Here is a 21,338-nt window from a genome sequence, read left to right as displayed (position 1 = left end):
TTTACCTTACACTTGCCTACCACAGTATCCATTCATAAAATGTGTTGAATAAGTCTCAACTTCCATCATTTTCACCAAAAAAAATTACAAATCCCTGTGATTTTCACATTTTCTATTAAAAGAAATACTGAGTGTGCAACAGTACAATCATCATCTTCTTTACAGAACTCTGAAAACATTGAATACCACAACACATTAGCTACATTAAAATATGTTTCAATATTCAGCATGCAAAAATATTTCATAATTTGAGTGAACACTAAACACCTTAACTATACTAAGCTTATTTATTCCATAAGAAAAATACAGATGCTAACTGAATACCTGTGAACTCTCTAACACTGGTGAGATTGTAGAAGCACTTAACAGAAGGTATGGATGACTGACGTCTTTAAAGTGGTATATGAACCTGCCAAACACGAGTTTTATTTGGGGGATTTATTACAATCAATCTGATAAAAATTACTACTTAATATCAAAACAGGATTCATGCACAAAACCAGACAGGAAATACAGAATGTACTGAAATTAGCCATTGCGTTGGGTTTGCACGGCAAGGTTTTGGTAGCAGGGGCACTACAGTGGTGGCTGCTGTGAGAAGCTCCCAGAGCCAATGCCAACTGGCTCTAAGATGGACCCACCACTGGCCAAGGCTGAGCCCATCAGCAACAGCGGTAGCGCCTCTAGGATAATGTATTTATGAAGGGAAAAAAAACCTGTTGTGGAACAAACAGCAGCCAGAGAGAGGAGTGAGAATACATGAGAGAAACATCTCTGCAGACACCAAGGTCAGTGCAGAAGGAGGGCAGGAGGTGCTCCGGGTGCCAAGGCAGAGATTCCTCTGCAGCCCCTGGTGCAGACCATGGTGAGCCCAGCTGCCCCCTGCAGCCCATCGAGGTCCACACTGGAGCAGATCTCCACCTGCAGCCCATCGAGGTCCACGCTGGAGCAGATCTCCACCTGCAGCCCAGAGAGGACGCAACCCAGGAGCAAGTTTATGCCCAAAGGAGCCTGTGACCCCGTGGGAAGCCCATTCTGGAGCAGACTCCTGGCAGGACCTGTGGAGAGAGGAGCCCAGGCTGGAGAAGGTTTGCTGGCAGGACTTGTGACCTTGCGGGGGACCCAGGCTGGCATAGTTCATGAAGAACTGCAGCCCATGGGAAGGCCTCACGTTGGAGAAGTTCATGGAGAACTGTTTCCCATGGGAACAACACCACACTGGAGCAGGGGCAGAGTGTGAGGAGTCCTCCCCTGAGGAGGAAGGAGCAGCAGAGACAATGTGTGATGAACTGACCACAACCCCCATTCCCCGTGCCCCTGCTCCGCTCAGTGGGGAGGTAGAGAAATGGGGAGTGAAGCTGAGCCCAGAAAGAATGGAGGGTTTGGAGGAAGGTGTTCTTTCAATTTTTTTCTTATTTCTCATTACCCTACTCTCATTTGACTGGTAATAAACTAAATTAATTTCCCCAACTTGAGTTTATTTTGCCCATGATGGCAATTGCTGAGTGATCTCTCCCTACCCTTATCTCAACCCATGAAGCTTTTGTTATATTTTCTCTCCCCTGGGCAGTTCTGAAGGGCAGTGACTGAGCGGTTTGGTGAGCACCTGGCGCCCAGCCAGGGTCAAACCACTACACCCATTCAACAAATCATTAAGGTTTTATGAAATCTTAAAGATGTCTAACCCATCAGCAGGGCACTGAAGCCAATCCTAAGCAAGAAGAACTTATAAAGAAAAAGCGCAGAACAAGTGTAATATATCCTATACAGCAGAAGGCAGCTTATCCAGGTAGTTAAAACTAAAAGCACATAGCTCAAACTCTCCTGAAAACAGCAAAAGGTCATCTGAATCTGGTGTCAATGAAGCTGAAAACCAGCCATGAAAGCACTTGACAGGGCAGAGATCCCCACTGGAGAACAAAATCAACTATAGAGTATACCATAAATTTATACTCACTGATATTCTAATTATACAAGTCAAGATAGACTTAATCATCTTTCACTACAAGACATATAGTCTACGAATTGATCAAAAGAAGCGTGAGCAAAGAAGTTCCTTCCCTCTACTCCCACAGTACTGTGTTGAGTAGTTCTTGAGTACACCATGACCATCCTCTCAGCTCTGAGTCACTGCTGGGCTCATGGAACACTCACCAAAACCTGCTGCTTCTGGACTAAAACTCTGATCCGTCAGAGGAAGCAAAGTGCCCACGCTGGCAATTTCACTCAGTGCGCAAGTCATTAGGCTCATTTTCATTTTTTTTAGATTTTGAGTCTGAACTAACAATGTGAAGAGTTTTCACTAGTAACAAGCCAAACTACCAGTGTGCAAAGTCCGTGATCACATGAGATTCAACAACATACAAAAGAAATCATTGCTAAATTACTTTTCCAGTTTGGATTCCATCACATTCTGTAGGATGCTGTTTGTAACGCTAAGCAATAGCGACAACACGTAGTGAGTAACGTTCCTATGTAGCAGTGTGAAGGGACCAGCATGTCCCTTAGGACCCACAGCTCTGCTGAGTATCAGCAACTGCTCAGTCAAGGGAGAAGAGTACATTTCACTTCTTCCATTCCAGCCTGATACTGAAGTGTTTGATATCTACATACATCCACACTGTTTACCATGCAACTCTGAATTTTACAGACACCTCATTTTACTTTTCTCCCAACTTCCTGACCCTTCTGATCACAAAGGCAGTGCTTTAAGAATGGATTTAGACACACTCGAGCATTCCTGTAATTTTTAAGTAATAAGAATTTTTCTAAGATGACTTATTTTTTTTCCCTCAAATATTCATCTGTCCATGCCTAAAGCCATCTAGTCATTTAAGGGTTATTGTCATCACTATCCCAGATCGATAACTGCGTAACTTACTGCCGTGTATAGAAGTGCTGAGCAATTCATTGTTCTGCAGAAACACAAGGTAAGAAAACAGTTTACAATCTAATCCTCCTCAGTTCACCCACTGGGTTGTGTTTTTAAGTTTTTTTAACTCATTTATCATCTTTAACTTTTCCCGTGGTTTTGTAGCTTACTGAAGGACTGCCTCAGAGCAGCTGTCCTTAAGCAAGATTGCTTTGGAGTGTTTTTATTGTTTGTCATCTATGTAAATACCAGTCCTGATTATTTCAGTACATTCCACAAGCGCATATGAAACATTGTACCAAATAAGCCCAAAGCAAAATACACACATTTGCAATAACTGGTAGATTTATTTCACAATAGCAATATCTTAAACAAACAAAAAGTTAAAGCACTACAGAACAAGATGTCAGCATCATAATCTTTAACAGCAAGAAATTTGAAACATATTTAGGGAACTTTCAAAGAAGTTCAGGTACAAGTCTGTTTTTCCTAGTTACCAGTATTGCATCAGACAACATCAAACAAGTTACCGACTTCTTTGTCAGCCAACAACAGCACAATCTGATTGGCAATATGCACTGAATTTTTCTGGGTTCTACTGTGGCAGGAAAATAAAACAGCAGCTATTTAGAAACTAATATATAGCATCTATGTGAATTCTAGGTTACATCTTTTTAAAAAAAGGTTTCTTCCCTGTGTACATTAGAGAGTTACACAATTCAGTTCTTATTGTCCACTCTACCACTACAAAACAAATAGAACAAAAATGTTTCCTATATTCCTACTAGACTCTCGACCAAGATGACCTGAACATGCATCCGTTCACCATCACAGAGCATATTATACTTTAATCCGGAACTCGCCTTCCTTGCTTTCAGGATCTTCATCATCCAGTGTCACTGCAGCCAAGGCTGCCATCCATCTTCTTCCATATTTGTGACTAGCAGAACCAGCAACACGTTTTCCCTTACTGACTCATTAAGCACATGGACAAAAGAAATCTCCCTATAAGCACTTCAGAAAATTCCTCAATTCCTTGGGCTTTTGGCATATTGCCTGCCTAGGAAGCATTAGGTGATAAAAGTCCCCCATGAGAACCAGGACCTGCAAACAATAAAGGCTTCTTGCAGTTGTTTAAAGAAGGCTTCATCCACCTCTTCATAGAATGTCCTGAGTTAGAAGGGACCCACAAGGATCATCGAGTCCAACTCCTATCCATGCACAGGAAAACCCCACAGTTCACACCGTGTGTCAGAGAACATTGTCCAGTCTCTTCTTGAACACTGTCAGGCTTGAGGCCGTGACACCTCCCTGGGGAGCCTGTTCCAGTGCTCCAGCACCCTCTGGGTGAAGAACCTTTTCGTCATATCCAACCTAAACCCCTGGCACATCTTCCTGCCCTTCCCTCTGGGTTCTGTCACTGGTCACCAGAGAGAAGAGCTCAGCACCTGCCCCTCCTCCTCCCCTTGTGAGGAAGCTGTAGCCGCCATGAGGTCTCCTGTCAGTCTCCTCCAGGCTGAACAAACCAAGTGACTTTAGCTGCTCCTCATGCGGCTTCGCCTCCAAACCCTTCACCAATTTCATAGCCTCTTCTGGACACTCTCCAGTAGCTTTATATTCTGTTTATCCTGTGGTGCCCAGAACTGCACGCAGTGCTCCAGGTGAGGCCGCTCCAGTGCAGAGCAGAGCAGAGCACCTCCCTGCCCGGCTGGTGATGATGTGCTGGATGCACCCAGGACTCAGTTGCCCTCTTGGCTGCCAGGGACACTGTTGGCTCATGTTCAACTTGCCATCAAACAGAACCTCCAGATCCCTCTCCGTGGAGCTGCTCTCCAGCATCTCGTCCCACAGTCTGTATGTACAGCCAGTCTTCTGCCTGACTTGGCATCTGTAGCAGACACTCTCCATTCCCTTGGTTGGCCTTACCTCAGATGTTGAGCCATAGCTCATTTGTCCCACACAGCAGTTGATTGATTATGACAAAAAGATGATATATGCAGGTCAGACAACACATACTGTCCTGATTTATTTAAATTTGCTGTATTTGTCATGGAAGATCAAGAACAGGATGACAGATAACCCATGAGCTGGAGGAGATGCTCTCTTTCCAGACTGAATCATCACTCAAACAGAAGCCAGCCTCTTCACCTATGAGACTGAACACCTGATCATTACCCCTTTTCTTCATCTTTTCCTCATTTGACTTAGATCCTGATCTTTGTTAAGGATTGAAATGATGGCAGTAATGAAAACATTACTAAAGAGGCAGGAAGAAAGCTGACACTAAAATATTTACACTAGTGATCCACTCCCAAAAAGCCAGCCTCTCCTCTAGTTGGGAGCCTGTTCCTGCCTGTCCATCCTTCATGCCACACATACTGTCCTGGTATCTTTAAATTCTTAAGTGCCTTCATGTAGCATATTTCCAAAACGTTAATTCTTGTGGGGAAAAAATCCTTTGCTATCTGAAATATCAGTAACCACTTTGCTTTTCAGGGACGCCTCCTGAAGAAACAGCAGGTCACTTGGGTCGTACAGTACTACTCTGATTGCTACTGAAAATGGAAAATTTGAGCTTTAAGGAGATGTCTACATGAGCATGATGCAGTTTTTAAGAAGTATCTTTCCCACAGAGTTTTCACCATACAATATACTCCTCAATATTGCAACCAATCATGCAATGCACTACACTGACCCAAAAGAAAGATAACCAGCTTTCCAACCACAAGTTATACACAAAGTTTTTTAGTCCATACCTATAGTCAATAGAAACTTTTAAAGGTTTCTGACCTTTAAAGATCATCTTGTTCCACCCCTCCAGCCATGGGCAGAGACATCCTTTATTAGATCAGGTTGCTCAAAGCCCCATCCAACCTGACCTTGAACACTTCCAGGGATGGGGTATCCACAGTTTCTCTGGACAGCCTGTGCCAGTGTCTCACCACCCTCAGCCTAAAAATTTCCTCCTCAAGTCCAATCTAAATCTACTCTCTTTTCAGTTTAAAACTCTTTCCCCTTGTCCTGTCACTACAGGTCCTGGTAAAAAGTCTCCCTCCATCTTTCTTACAAGCTCCCTTGACGTACTGAAAGGCCACAATAAGGTCTCTCTGAATCCTTCTCCAGGCTGAATGAACTCAACTCTCTCAGCCCATCCTCACAGGAAGGGTGTTCCAGCCCTGTTGTGGTTTAACCCATCAGGTAGCTAAACACCACACACCATTTGCCCACTTCCCCCCCACAGCGGGAAGGCTGAGATAATCAGGCAAAAACGGTAAACCCTGTGGGTTGTGATAGTTTAATAAGTAAAGCAAAAGCTGCATGCACAAGTAAAGCAAAACAAGGGATTCATTCACCACTTCCCATGGGCAGGCAGGTGTTCAGACATCTCCTGGAAAGCTGGGCTACATCACACATGATGGTGACTTGGGAAGACAAACCCCATCACTCCAAATGTCCCCTCCTTCCTTGTTTTTCCCTCTGCTTTATTTGCTGAGCATGATGTCATATGGTGTGGGACATCCCTCTGGTCAGTTGGGGTCAACTGTCGCGGCGGTGACCCCTCACAGCTTCTTGTCACTCCCCACCTTTTCATTGTCAGGCCAGTATGAGAAGCTGAAAAGTCCTTGACTGCTCAGCAACAACTAAAACATCGGTATATTATCAACATTATCTGCATTCTAAATCCAAACCACAGCACTATATCAGCTACTAAGAAGAAAATTAACTCTGTCCCAGTCAGAACCAGGACAATCCCTCTGACCATTTTCATGGCCTCCTCTGGACCTCTTCCAACAGGTCCATGTCCTTCTGGTGCTGGGAAGCCTGGATACAGCACTGCAGGTGGACTCTCCCAAATGATGAGAAGAGAAAGACCACATATGGTGGCAATTTTATACCATTTCCTGAGCTAGCAGTAGGATCATAACAGTCCTGTTTTAAAATTTGCATGAAAGATTTTGCATTTCCAACCACATACTGCTGGCACACAGTAAGTAAACGTTCCCCTTCATAAGCAAAAACTATGGCCACGCGCAAGTCACACGCACTAACCTTTCCTCGCCCTCAATTTTTGTGATGAAATATTTTATTCTCATGCTATTTCTTGAGCTTTCATTTAAATTATTTCCCATATAAATGACCTTCAAGCACACACAACTTTTAAAACATTCTTCTCTTTCATCTCTTCATTCTCTGCTGGATTCACTGAATCATCTCCGTATCAGTCACACGCTTCCACAACCGCTGAAGAAATTACAGATCAGCACAAAGTGACTATGAATGGTAGTGCCAGGGGCACACTGGTCCAGATTGACAGACTTTTGTAAATGTTTCTAGCTCAAGGGAGAAGCTAACAGATAATCCCATTCAACCACACACAAGCCAGCTCCCTTTTTATTTTCTGCTACAATTCCTACTGAATACAAGACATAAGAACAAGGAAAGAAGAAGAACCCTCAAATTAAAATGTGTTATCCAGAATGAAAATTAAAAAGGAAAACTCATCTAGTTTAAAAATTCATATTAAATATTAATAATTACATTTTCCAGAAGAGTAAAAGTTAACATTAGCTTTTGGTGTGCTTGTTTGTTTTTCAAGAATTTTAAAGCTATGCTTCCTGGCTATTTGAATTTTTTAATTATTATTATTATTGGAAATTGTATCTTTATTTATTTCTCTCCATTACAGACTATAACTTCATAAAGTAGATGTAGATTCATTTTGCTTTATGGTAGAATTTATTAATCTTAAGAACAGTTATTTCTGTACAAATGTTGAAAGTCAATAACGCCACTCGGTAACCAGGAAGAACTGTTTGCTTTTATGTCATAACCATCAAAACCAGAAGCCTAATTAAATGGGACACCGGAATTATTAAACCAAAGTGTGAACAGGTCTCCATAGTTTATTATACACTTTCAGAGGAGTGCTTTTACCCCAACCCAATGGATCGTTTACTTGGAAGGATGTCTTAAATAACCCGCTGTCCTCTCTAGACCAAGATACACATTTCTACGTGATTAACACACTTTCAAGCGATGACACTCTGGTAAGACTTAAGTTTTATTAAGTATCCAGTAGGACCAAACCACGTAAAAAAAAACTTCTGAAATCTTATCAGATGTTGACCCACGTTTTTTAGCAGTTAATCCCATAAAAAATTCTGGTTCTAAGGGTTCCGACAGGGAAACTGTCAGATCTGTGAATTTTAGCAAAACAAGAAGCTGAAATTTCTTCCTGCCCCCTTTGCTCAGAAGGTGGCAATCTCTCATTGCAGGAAGGACCAGCCTTTGGGACAACAAACGTGAAGCAGTTCTGCTGGACAGGATGAATTCTTCAGATGACAGCAGAACACAGCTTCGAGATGAGACCGTCAGTCTGCCCCGTCAGGCCAGAACTGGCTGTAACTCGTAATTCAACCCGCTACGAGCTCTCTCCTGTCCATCTACAGACATGTTAAGAGGTAACCAAACGCGTGCCCTTCTGCACTCAGATTTAAAGCTACAGAGAGTAATCCGCAATGAAAACAGCCAACACCTCGAAACACTAACCCGAAAGAAAAAAAACACACTTTCATCCTAGATAAAAGCATCACCTAACGATGTAAAGAGAAAGTATCTCCATGAACGTCTACGCAAGACCGTGACTTCCCAAGGAAACCCAGAGCCAGCCGGGTGCAACTGACATCTCCAGGTCACCGCCGCTGAGGAGCCGGTTCTACCGGGCGGGGCCGCGGCCCATCCTCCCCACGCCGACCCGCCCTGGGGAGCCCCGGCCGTGGGTCCCTCCCTGGGGAGGCCGCGGCGCGATGAGGCGAAGGTACCACCGGGGCAAGGCGCACCCCTCCCCCGGGTGGGATGGTTCATCCCGCCCGCCCCGCTACGCTGAGCGCCGCAGCGCATCCCCCCGGGCCGAACCATTCCGCCTGGAGAGGAGGGGGGTGGCAGTTGGCCGGCCGCTCCTCACACCCACGCCCCCCCGCTCTCCGCCCCGCAGCAAGCCACCAGCGAGCTGCCCCGCAGCTGCTCCCGCCAGCCGGCCGCACAGCACGCCTCACCGAGCTCCTCCCTACCGGCGCCGTCCATCTCCCTCTGGCTCTCCGCTCGCCCTTCCGCCGATGTGGAGCCGGCCGGCGCGGCAAGGAGCTGCGCATGCGCCCCGCGGGAGAGAACCATAGATAGCAAGCGGAAAGACAAGAGCTGCCTGAGGTAGAGTCGGTGTTGGTCCTCCAAGGGCGTGGGTGGGACAGACACCGCGTGCTCGTTGGTGCCTCCCGGTGTGGGCGTTGCTCTGTGCCCGGCACTGCCGCAGCCCCGCCGCCGCGGGCCCTGCCAGGCGTCTGCAGCAGCTCATGCAGTTATGCAACTCTGGGTGGTTTGTATTTGCCTTCCAGTGCTAGGACGTTAATTTCATAGAATCACAGAACGTCCTGAGCTGGAAGGGACCCACAAGGATCATCGAGTCCAACTCCTGTCCCTGCACAGGACACCCCCACAGTTCACACCGTGTGTCTGAGGGTGTTGTCCAGTCTCTTGTTGAACACTGTCAGGCTTGGGGCCGTGACACCTCCCTGGGGAGCCTGTTCCAGTGTCCAGCACCCTCTGGGTGAATAAATTTGTATCCATGTTTTTTTTTTCCTTTCAGAGCCTTTCAGGAGCAGCTGCTCTTAGATCAGCATGGGCTGCCCCATGGGAATGAGTGTTGCTCTGTGGGTCTGATGCAGCCTTAGGTCTGATGGCCCCATAAAGCCCTGGTGACATCTATCCCGCTCTGCAAGGCTGGGGAGCCTGGCTTTGGGCAGGGAACTGCAAGTGTAGGGCGAAAATTTGAATCATAGAATCATAAGTTCCAATGGGGAGAATATTCATTTTCAGTTGTCAAGTTTACATTTATTTCTGGATACCACACTTCTCTAAACTTTCATTAAAAAAGAGACATGTGAGTGACCTATTACTTGGCTTCCTCAAATTTATTTTGGAAGAGGGCTCTCAGTAGGCAATCTGTGACTGCGGGTTATTGATTTAAGGAACTGACTCACTAATTACAGTGTTTGTGTCAAGCCTTTACACAGTGTATATGTATTTTCTTTATTCATGGACATTCTGTATTCTCCATTGTTTCTACCAATGCCAAAGTTGTTCAGAAAACCTTGTAAGATCATTAATGTGTATTCAAAATGCTTATTCTGTTGCGAGTGTTCATTCTTTCTATCTGGTCATTGCATCTCAGGACTTGGCTGTCATTAAATCCCACGTACATGTTGAAAACACATTAAGGATGTAATACATCTTTATTTCACTTCCTACCCAATGCAAAACAATTTGTTTCTACTAGTTGCCACTATTTGCATCATAGTTCCTTCTTCCAGGAGGAACTTTGTTATGCATTTAGAGAGATTTTTCTAATATGGTCCAAAAATTTTATCAAGTACTTGAATAACCAGTGGTGATCAATTAATATTAAAAAAAAAAAATAGGAGATACTACAATGTGATGGATATTCATGATTTAGTAACATGCATTTTGTACCTCTTTGGTAAGAATAGAAGGATTTGCTCTAATGCAAACATCTGGTTAAATTCTAGTCATCCATCCATCAATGCAAAATCACTTCGTGATGTGAATATCGCAGTCACCAAAAGCTTATATACCCTTGCCATCATGTTCTAAATGGCATATGCAGCTCACCTCTTAGAAACTGTGGATTCAACTCATGTTGGTTTTGCTGGTTCAGAACAAGGTCAGATGGAGTACAATGCCCGGCTTCTTCCATTTTTAATTTTTTTATTAAAACCTGAGCCTGAATTCTTTAAGGACCACTTTGGGGTAACTTTTTGTCTGCTTAAATGCTCCTTATTAGAATACTTGCTCTGCTAGGTCTTTCTAAACCCAAGTTTAATCTCTGGCTGTGTCACACAACAAAATCACTAAATGCTGGAGGTGGAACCACAAATATTGTAACAACAATTTGTTTTGCAGAACAGGAGTCCATACAATACAATGGGTTTGTATGTCACAAAACAGATACAGAAAACAAGTGGAAGCAACTCTTCTGTTAGGGTGACCTAAGAGCTTTTAGGGTTTGGGGAGGGGAAAGGATCCTGTAGCACATTCACCCACCTGTGAACATGAGGGCTCTCAGCCTCGAGGCCTATCCATGGCAGGTGTCCCTGACCACAGGGAGGACCTTGTGTCACAGTCCTGCTGCTCCAAGGAGGACCCAAAATGGCCACCAATTGGGGCTCCATATGTATCCAAGGCAGATCTGACCTGTGGCAGAACAGCGTAAATATATGGAAATATCATTTCCCTGTATAATCCCTCCACACAGATGTCAGCTAGCTTTAGTTTTTGGACCGCTCAAGTCTTGAGGGATTTCCATTTCTTCATGGAATGTTTTTTTGAGATCCTTTGTATTTGGCTTCTGGACCATCCGTTGGCAGCGAGTCCCATACTTTAGTTATGCATCATACAGAAAACTATGCTTTTTGAGCCTGCTGCCTGATATTCATCTGATAACCCTTAGTTTTAAATGTAAAAATAATTGCTGCATTTACCTTCTCCAAGTCATCCTTGGTTTTATAGGTCACTGTCATACTCTCTTTCCTATCTCTTTTCCTTTTATCCCCTTCCTTTCTGTTTTCTATGTCTCCTGTGTTCCTTTGCGTATTAGCACACCAGAACTGCAGACATACAAGGACACAGAAAAACCTTCTGCCTACATCTGACTGTTTTTTACTTCTGCTTTTCTTAACAGTTTGTATTTTAACTTTTACTCAGGTACTAAGTTGCAAGGTGATTACTTTGCCTGATGTTTCAATGAGCCATTGGTAGGCTTTAGTTATGTTGCCATCTGTCTGTAGACTATAATCCTGTCTGATTGACACATGATTGACGTTTCTCCAACATTTTTATCACTAGTTTATATCTAAGAGCACATTTTGAAGTCACCTTGAACATGAATCCAGCATCCTCATTTCATTAGATCCTGAATAGCATGTCGTTCATGTATTTATCAAAAAGCAATAGCTCCTGTCATTTCATCACTGACATGAAAATATATATAAATATCTTTACCTCTTTTCAGCTCCTTGGTTGCAAATGTAAGCTGTTTTTCACACAAATTCCTTATGATCAGTGTTCTGGACTGTACTGGCCCATTTCCAAAGATCCCCATTTTTGCTTTTTCTTTGTACAAATATCAAGCACTGAACATACTAAACTGTTGTTAAAAAGCCAACATCTTAATGGTCAGCATCTTAAAAATATGCAGTTGATAGACTAGGAGACTCTTAGTTTTTAGAAGGGCTTAGTTTGATGTGTACTGAATCAGGTGGTGTTTTGTAACACCTTCTTGCTATGAAGTTTCATGCTGTGCATTGGAACAACCTGCCTTTCTTTTCCCTGTCAAGGAAAGAGGACCCGAGGTTGATTTGCTGTTGCATTTCATAGAACCATAGAACGGTTGAGGTTGGAAGGGACCTCTGGAGGTCATCTGGTCCAACCTTCCTGCTCAAGCGTGGCCACAAGAACCTGTCCAGACAGCTTTTGAATATCTCCCCAAAGGGAGACTCCACAGTGTCTCTGGACAGCCTGTGCCAGTGCCCAGTCACCCACCAGTAAAGTGTTTTCTGATGTTCAGAGGGAACCATCTGTGTTTTGGTTTGTGCCCATGGCCTCTGGTCCTGGCACTGGGCTCCACTGAAGAGACCCCGACTCCATCCTCTTTGCAGCCTCCCTTCAGGTATGCAGAGATATTGATGCGATCCCTCTGAACCTTCTCCAGGCTGAACAGTCACAGCTCTCTCAGCCTTTCCTCACAGGAGAGATGCTCCAGTCCCTTCATCACACTTATGGCCCTTGGTTGAACTCTCTCCAGTCTGTCCATGTCTCTCTTGTACTGGGGAGCCCAGAAGTGAACACAACAGTCCAGGTGTGGCCTCACTAGTGCTGAGCACAGGGGAAGGACTGACCACCTCCCTTGACCTGGTGCCAATACTTTGCCCAATTCAGCCAAGGGTACAATTAGCCTTCTTTGCAGCAAGGGCTTGTTGCTACATCACATTCAACTTGTTGTCCACCAGGACCCCCAGGTCCTGTTTTGTCAAACTGCTTCCCAGCTGAGTGAGTGACCCCCAGCATATACTGGTGCCTGGGATTGTTCATGAGGTATGTGATTGAAGATAATGGTCCTGTTGTCAATGTCACTGATAATAACAGATCATAAAAGGACCGGTGTGTTCAACAGCTATGCTCCAAACTCCAAATCTGCTATCACAAGTTTCATTACAACAGCTGTGATGAACACAGAAATGTTAGATGATTCCCACTGGAATCTGTAAAACATAGATGTTGAGTAACCAAATGTTAAAAGCCTGGTGTGTGTTGACTTGCTTTAAGCTTTGATGAAACATAAATATGATTACACAAGATGCTGCAGCTGTCAAAAGTGCTGTTGGTGGTTCATACTCCAAATAGAAACTATCAGCACTGTTCAAATATCAGAAGCATTTGAGAAAGCTGCCAGGATTTTTCACAACATGCATCATTATCATGTGGCTAAAGTAAAATATTTTTTCTCTCACTTAGGAAAATATCACAAATATTCAGATACTCTTGAATCTCTGTCAGTTCTTACATCATTGATCTTAAATATTTAGAGAAAAGCAGATGCAGTGCCTGACGAACTTACCAAGTTGCACTGAAGGAGATCTTATGATGATAGTTTTGGGCAGTGATTCAGATTTACAACACTTTTCCATATTATCCTGCTAATTTCACCAGTGCTACAATCTGAAAAACAATGCTCGAATTCTGAGGTTGTCCTGGAAATACAACACTTCATTTACAGTAAGCATCTGCATGGGCCTACCTTTATGCTTGTGAAGTTAGCTAGATGTCTGATGTTCTGCACATGACCAGAAACACTACAGGTCTTGACCTCTGTCTCTAAATTATGGTAATTGTGTCTTGTACTAGAGTATTCGGTAATAAAAGAGGACCAGGGAGGTGTGGTCCTCTTCTGAACCTCTAAGCAGATTTCTTCAAGACTATGTCCAGGCACTGTCAGGGAACAGTCTTCTTCAAGGCAGTTCCCCAAAAGCACCATGGACAAGAACACAGAAAGTCTGACTCCCTCCATTTCCACAGTCCTCTAACGCTATTCCAGCAGGCTTTGCACCTTCAAATAGCTTACATGTCCTCATGAAATGTTTCCGGGGCATTTAGTATACACACAAGAACTGAAAATAGATGACAGAAAAATGGAAAAGAATTGTTGTGGTGTAAGACAAATCCCTCCCATTTTACAAAGGAATTCTACCATTCATAGTTTTCACAGCTAGGTATAATACATCAGCCCAGGTCTCTTCTGATGCCCGTGGCATTCTGTGATACCACAGAAATACGGGGCCCACCAGCAGAGCCCTGAGGTCACTGTCAGCCACCCTGCCACTCTAATGATTCACATCAGCTTTAGGAACTAGTACAGCCTATGGCATAAAGCATTGCAGCCGGACTCTGCTCTAATTTAAGAAAAGCTTCAGAGAACCACAGCTCAGAGCAGCTGAAAATCCACATCACAGCATGGCCTGTGGGGGCTCCTTTCATGCCTCTTCGGGGATTGTCCCTGCACCAGTTGCAAGGCTTTCCCAGCCCTTGTATTTCTGTGAAGTAGTGTTCAAAGAGGAGTGTGAAGAGGAGGAGGGTCACCTGCCTTATTGAGCTTCCTGAAGTAAATGTACTTTGTAGGACACCGTAAAACCATAGCCAGTTAGTGATTAAAAGATGGCACTGAAAATATTCTTCAAAGCTACAGGAAATGTTAATCATAGCAATTAAAAAAATAGCTGCATAGACAATTTTCACTTAATTCTGAGCTAAATCCAATTTAAAAAAAGAAATAGCACATCCAGGAAAGAGGCAGAAAGTCCTAAGCGTTAGGAAATGAGTAATCATCAGAAAATTGAGCACTGGAATAAGTACATCTGTAGGATTTTCACAGGATGTTTGTTATCCTGAAATTTGCTATTGCTCTATGTACAAGTACCTGCAGTAATACTGATTTGTTCAGTGAACATGATAATCCATCTCTTTTTCATCTGCTGTTAGCTTTATTTGATGTTCTGTGAAAACTAGAAAGCATACCATTTCACATTTATCTTAGACATTCAGATCAGCCGCTTGTATTCAGAAGGTACTTAGAAGCTGTCCTTCCATCCATGGAAGCCACCTTATTAAACAGGGTAAAAATCAATCAATCACGTGCACTATCCTTATAGCCAGACCAAATGTGAGTAATTCAGAAAATAATTGATGGCCTGTTTCTGCCTGCATAATATATTCAAACTGCAAGCAAGCAATAGTCCATCTGGACCTCTGCACTATTGTACAGGAGAACAGCCACCAATTCTGCCCCCACGTGCAGGGTCCTGCCAGTCACACCTACATAAATCAGGACTGAGGTTCAGCTCCTTTTTTGAGCTTCTCTGCTTTACACGTTGGAGGTAACACTGAGCCCACTGTGTTGCCTTGACCTTGTCTGGACACCAGGTGCCCACCAAAACCGCTCTTATCACTCCCATTTCTTAACTGGACAGGGGAGAGAGAATGTAAAAAAAGGCTTGTAGTTTGAGATGGGCAAAAGAGACTCAACTTAGGGAAATTATACAGCAGGATAATAAGATCAAATCTAGAAAACACCTTCCCCTTTCCCCTCCCTTCTTCCTGGGCTCCACCTTCCTGCCAACTCCTCTGCCTCCTTCCTCTGCATCCTCCTCTGCTGATGTCAGGGAATGGGGGTTGTGGTCAGTCCATAACACTTCATCTCTGCTGCTCTTTCCTCCTCACACTTTTACCTTGCTCCAACGTGGGATCTCTCCCATGGAAGACAGTCCTCCACAAGCTTCTCCAACGTGAGTCCTTCCCATGGGCTGCAGTTGTTCATGAATTGCTCCGGCATGGGTCCCTTCCCTGGGGTGCAGTCCTTCTGGAACAGACTGCTCCAGCCTGGGTCCCCCACAGGGTCACAAGTCCTGCCAGCAAACCTGGTCCAGCCTGGGTGACAAAATTAACTACATCCCAGCCAAAACCAGTACAGCATCCCAGGTATGTAAGAAATTGCATCCAGAATAGGATGAATGAAAGTAGATGAAATTTGTTTGCATGGCAAGGTTTGGTAGCAGGGTGCCTACAGGACCAGGCTATCAGAAGCTTCCCCTGTGTCCAACAGAGCCAATACCAACTGACTCCAAGATGGACTCACTGCTGGCCAAGGCCAAGCCCATCAGTGATGGTGGTAGCACCTCTGGGATAACATATTAAAGAAGGGCCTAAAAACGTGCAACACCAACAGCAGCCTGAAGTAGACATCGTTAGGACATCTCTGGGCTTAACTGACTGAATTGCCTCGGTCCTCAGTTTGATCTCCTGCACATGGGAAACTTAATGCTACCTATATGCCATAACTAAACCAGCACCCAGAGCCCAGCAGATGTGACACAGACCTATGGGCAGTCTGTCCCTTCTGAGGGCACAGCTGGAGGCCAGAGGACATACCTGTGGAATCTCAAATGATGCCCAGGGGTAGGCTACTGCACCAAGCCCTTGATGTGCACTCCCTGTGATGACTGTGTGGACACCGAGTCCAAAGAGGGGCACGGAGGGTAGAGTGAGCCAGATCCCACCCGAGTTTTAGTTCCCTCTTCTACCAAGGAGGTTTGTGTCCTGGAACTCCAGGGCTGAGACCCAGTGGCAGCATTCTCCAGACAGGTCTTTGTAGCTGGTGTGGTTAAGGGCAAATATTGGGGCTAGGGGGGGACTTTTTCTTTTTTTTTTTTAGTTTTATTTTTGTAAATATCTCTATTGAGCAAGGCTCAAGATATGCAATGTAAAGTACTTAGCTAGATAAGCTTTGACGTTTGAAAAACTATGTGTCTCATGGTTGTTAATTGCAAATAAACACTTTTTATTTAAAGAATTATATAAATATAAGACATTTGCAAATAAAACAAGGCATCTCAAAAAGTGAACAGACATTTCAAAATTTGTTATCAAACAGTAAACAGAGTGATAGTGTCCTGTATAGTAAGATGCTGAAAGCAACAGGTTGTGCCCACAGCAAAATGCCTGACTGGAGCAAATCCATTGTGCAGAACTGGGCTCCCACTGGACACATTTTAAAAGCACCAAAACCACATCAAATAAATGACAGGTCTTTGTGTGCTATCAGGTGCAACAACAGAGCTTGATATGAAGAATATTTTTTTTTATTACATATTTTCATTTTATAATAAAGCATGTCTCTCTATATCACTTATTTATACCTCCAAATGGTCACTGGTAATACAAGGCTTTTCTGTGTAACCGTCATATTTTTGTGAGCTGCATCACAAACCATTCACTACCCCCATTTGGCTTGTTCTTCCAGGAAAACCTGTCCAAGTTGACCTTGGAGGCTCTTCAGGAATTCCACCTTTATGAGATTTACTGGTTTTGTTGGTTTTTTTTTTTATAGGGCTCAAAGCAAGTTTCTCTTGAGAATTGCCAGGCTGAGGAGCGATGTCGCAATAGAGTGAACACGCATGGATGTATCGTCATCCCAGAATGCACGTCCAGGCAACCCTGGAAAAGCTCTGAGCTTGCCTGTGTGATGTAGCTCCACATACACATTCTTTCTGAGTCAGTGAGATGGGTGCAAAGGACCCATAGTGACATATGCCGATCCAAATGCTTCGATGTTAACACTATATGGAAATCTTTTCAGTGTTTGCTACCAGTTTTCTGCAACCTGGAGAAAATGACATCAAAGGTCTGTTTTACTGCCTTCATGTATGAAGGAAATTCTTGCAGCTCAGAACGTGCCTTTTGCATCATGTCCAACTGGGTATTAGTAAAAGTGCCATGAAAGGAGCCTTTTGAATGTAGTTTCTGCTCTTGGTAGACACAGCACCCTGCGGTTTGGACTCAAGCAGTTGCAGTTGGCTGACATGTTACCTTCTTTCCCCAAACGAGGAGTTCAGGTGTCCTGCATACATGCACTTGCCCTGACTAGAGAGAAGCAATGGGTGCTCCCTTCTTGCATTGACCAAGTTGGTTCAGCATCGGTCTGCAAGGACTGAGTAGGTGGAATTAAAAGCTGGATGTAGGGTTTTATAGCATGGAAGATGCTGGCCAGGGCGTCCTCATGTCCCTCCCAGATGACATGCACTGCCATGTGCAACCCGCTCCACATTCCCTTAAGTTCACATGCCAGCTCCCCAGCTCAGAGAGATGTTCCAGCTGGTGGGCACCTGCTCACGGAGCTGATGGGTGAGCCAGCAAGGCCTCCTGCGAGGGCTGGGATGGGTCTGGGGGCCTTGTGGGGCTGCTCTGGTTAGCGCTGCACGGATGGAATGTGCCGGCCAGAGCAGGAGGGCACGCTGCCTCTCTCCTCGCCTGCGCCGAGGTGGTGCTGGGGCTGCATCGTGCTCCTGGAAGCCCAGGTGTCAGAGCTCATCCAGGAAATCCAAGCAGCAAAAGTCAATCAGCACCTGCAAGGACAGAATCAGAAAGCACTGATGAAACCATGAGGGCAGGAACAGGCATGACTTTGCCCCCAGGCCAATGCAAAAATGGTCAGTGACTACGGTGTTGCATTGGCCTCTTCTCAACACATGCGATACCCTCAGTGCCCCTGGCCAGGCAGTGGGCTTGGCAGGGAGCCCCTGGGAGCCGTGATGTCCTTTCTGAAACCCAAGCAGCAACATCCCTCCCTGTCTCTTTATAGAAACCATGGCTGAAGGAAAAACACACTGCTTTTGTATTGTCTGCTTCTTTTTCACTTCCCTCAATTTTTTCAGGTGAAACGTGAGCTTTTCAAGAAGTGCCACTGTCTCCGTGTCTACCGCTACTAGGAACAACTCCTTGCTGTGTCTTCGGGATTCAGACACCAGCTGGCACAGGGTTTGCAGCTGACATGAACAGAAAAGTGAGGCCTGTGTCTTTCTGTAGGCAGCAGATCAAGGAGCTCAAACTTGTGAGTCTTGTGGCTTTGCTGGGGTGTCTGCTCAGCCTTCCACATTCTGAGCTTCAACAAGCACAACATGACAAACGCCAGTGCTGGAGGGATATGTTTCTCCTGACATACAGGTTCTCCCAGGGGCAGGTGTGTGCTTCCTGGCCGGGGCCATCTCAGGACACCTCTCAAATATCTCCTGTATTCAGAGCAGTGTGCAGAGCTTTGGAAAAGGGTCAGCAGAAGCTGCTACACACCTGAGCAACTTGTTCTTCCCGCCTGCTTGGATTTCCTGAGTTGCCCGTCGCTCAGAGGTCTGTTGCCAGCTTCCTGCGCTTGCTCTCGGGTTGCCCATCGCTCTGCTCTTCACAAGATGGCTTTCTCTTCCTGCATACTGGTGAAGAGCCTGGCAACCTTTGCATGCAAGAGTATGGTTAGACAGGTAATGCCATTCTAAAAATGAATCCTGCTCTTAATCAAAGCCAGTTCATCTTACCCTCTCTCCTCAGAGGCGCTGTTCAGGTGTTCACTTTCCAGAGTGACTGGAGGCACCTGCGAGGGAAATGTAGAAATGAGGATGGGACAGGGATCTACCTGCCCAATATCTAGCTCAGCTCTGAACTTTTGCAGGGCTGCAGGCTGGTGGGTGGAGGACCTTGCTTGTTCCTGTGGCAGCAGTCCCACCCTCTTTGTGGCCCTGACATACCTCTGAGGGATGAGCTTCTGGCTCCCGTGCTGGCAACTCCTCGGCGGACGCTCCGGCAAGCCCATCGTCCTCCTCCTGTTCAAAGAGTTCCTCGTGGTGGTCAATGAGGAACTCCAGCAGCTGCGTCACCTGCACACAGCAGCAAACCATTGGTTTCCAGCCCAGTGGCTGAAAATGGGTCAGACAGCCCTTCCCACTGCTGACCCTCACTTCACTGCAAAGCTGCAGCTGTGGGGCTGCTCTTCCCAGCAGCTCCCCCAGCAGCGTTTGCTGCAGACGGGAGGCAGCCAGGAAGCTCTGAGCAGCCAAGCTGGGCTGGGCCCGGCAGGCTGTAGCCGGCCGCTCAACACAGCGTACCTTGCCGGTCACTTGCACCAGGACGTCCAGCGGCAGCGTGTCCTCCTCCGGTGGGCTGAGGAGGTTCGGCCCCACGCAGATGGCCAGGCTGGCCGCTGTCATCCTGCTGGTGCCGGCGTTGCTGCTGATGGTGTGCAGCAGGGTGAGCAGCTGCTTGAGGAGGAGCAGGTTGGGCTCGGGCAACTTGCTGGCCACGCTGAGGGAACAGGAACACAAGGTTAAGAAAGGAGACGTTGTCAATACGTGTCTAAGGAGGCTGCTCCCAGCCAACACCACCCAAGGGAAGACCCTCTGGCCACGCCTGGTCTACAGCAGAGGGATTGCCTTGGCCGAGATACGGCCGCCTCCCTCTCTCCCTGCCCTTCTGGCAAGAGTCCCTTCGTGTAGCCACCCCCAATGTCTGCGGCCATTGCCCCAAGCAGAGAAAGGCTTTTCTGTGCCTGTTTCTCCCAAAACCTGACCACACAGCTGCAGCAGCAGCAAGATGTGGTGGGCAGAAAACACATGTTTTTCAGGCAGGCTGTGGCTTTGCAGGCGAGTTTGTGGCTCTGGCAGTGCCTGCGCAGCAGCCAGGCTGCGGGCCACACTTACTCCTTCAGCCCCGCCAGCCTCTCCTGCCTGCTGGTGTTGTGCAGGGCGCTCATCCAGTCCTGGTACAGCTCTGCCCGCAGGAGCTTGGAGGGGATCTTGCGCAGGAACTCCTGCAATGGCAAGGGCTGCGGGTCAGGCTGTGCCCACTGCCGCCGGCAGCACAGGCAGCATCCCCAGCCCAGCGCTGGGGCTGAGCAGCAGCTCCTGGCTTTGGGCTCCTGCTCTGGCAGGTGCCCGTCAGCACGGCCAGAGCCGGGAGCTGCCGGGCTCCATGTCAGCAGGGTTCACCTTCAGGATGGCGGCCAGGAGGTGCACCGGCTGGCTTTCCAGCTGCACCTGGGCGCCGCTGTCCAGGGCCTCCCGCAGCTCGCGGGTGGCGCGCTCGCCGGCCGCCAGCCGGAAGATCCCCTCGGTGGATGGTCCGTGCTCCTGCAGGAGAGCCAGCAGGTCCTGCGGGACAGAGGAGGACATTGCTGGGCTGGAGACAGGCCCTGGGACAGGGGAACCTCCTCAGGGGCAGGAGTGACTGTGGAAGGATCTGCAGGTCTCATTGGGGCAAGACAGGGATTGGCTGGGTTTGGGTGACATTGGGAGAAGCTGGCTTTGTCCCCAAGACCCATCCGGGGTCCCTCTGATGGGGACACCACCTCTCCAGAGGAACCCGCAGGATGGGGACCACCTGTCTAGGGGTGCTTACCTGGATGGGCTGGGGCAACATGCCGTCCTGGCTGCAGAGAGCTGCCAGGGGCCGGCCAAACAGCACCCCGCTGTTGCCAGAGGTAGATGGCCCGGCAGCCTCTGCAGCAACCGAGGTCCCTCGC

General features: G+C 46.4%; 1 protein-coding gene across 1 annotated transcript in view; it reads right to left on the bottom strand.

Moving 5' to 3' along the window:
• The window catches only part of SLC36A4 (solute carrier family 36 member 4), a gene marked incomplete at both ends in the record, with an annotated part of 103,814 nt that extends 94,858 nt beyond the window's left edge, over window positions 1–8,956 (bottom strand). The window contains one exon of the mRNA XM_080338630.1: window positions 8,929–8,956. Coding sequence (XP_080194756.1) covers window positions 8,929–8,956 — 28 coding nt within the window. The remainder of the gene's footprint in view (window positions 1–8,928) is intronic.
• Between the last annotated feature and the right edge of the window lie 12,382 nt (window positions 8,957–21,338).

Source organism: Nesoenas mayeri, assembly GCF_963082525.1.
Source record: "Nesoenas mayeri genome assembly, chromosome: 1".
In the NCBI taxonomy this organism is placed as follows: domain Eukaryota; kingdom Metazoa; phylum Chordata; class Aves; order Columbiformes; family Columbidae; genus Nesoenas; species Nesoenas mayeri.
Note: the sequence above shows the minus strand (reverse complement) of the source record. Positions and strands in the feature narration are given on the sequence as shown.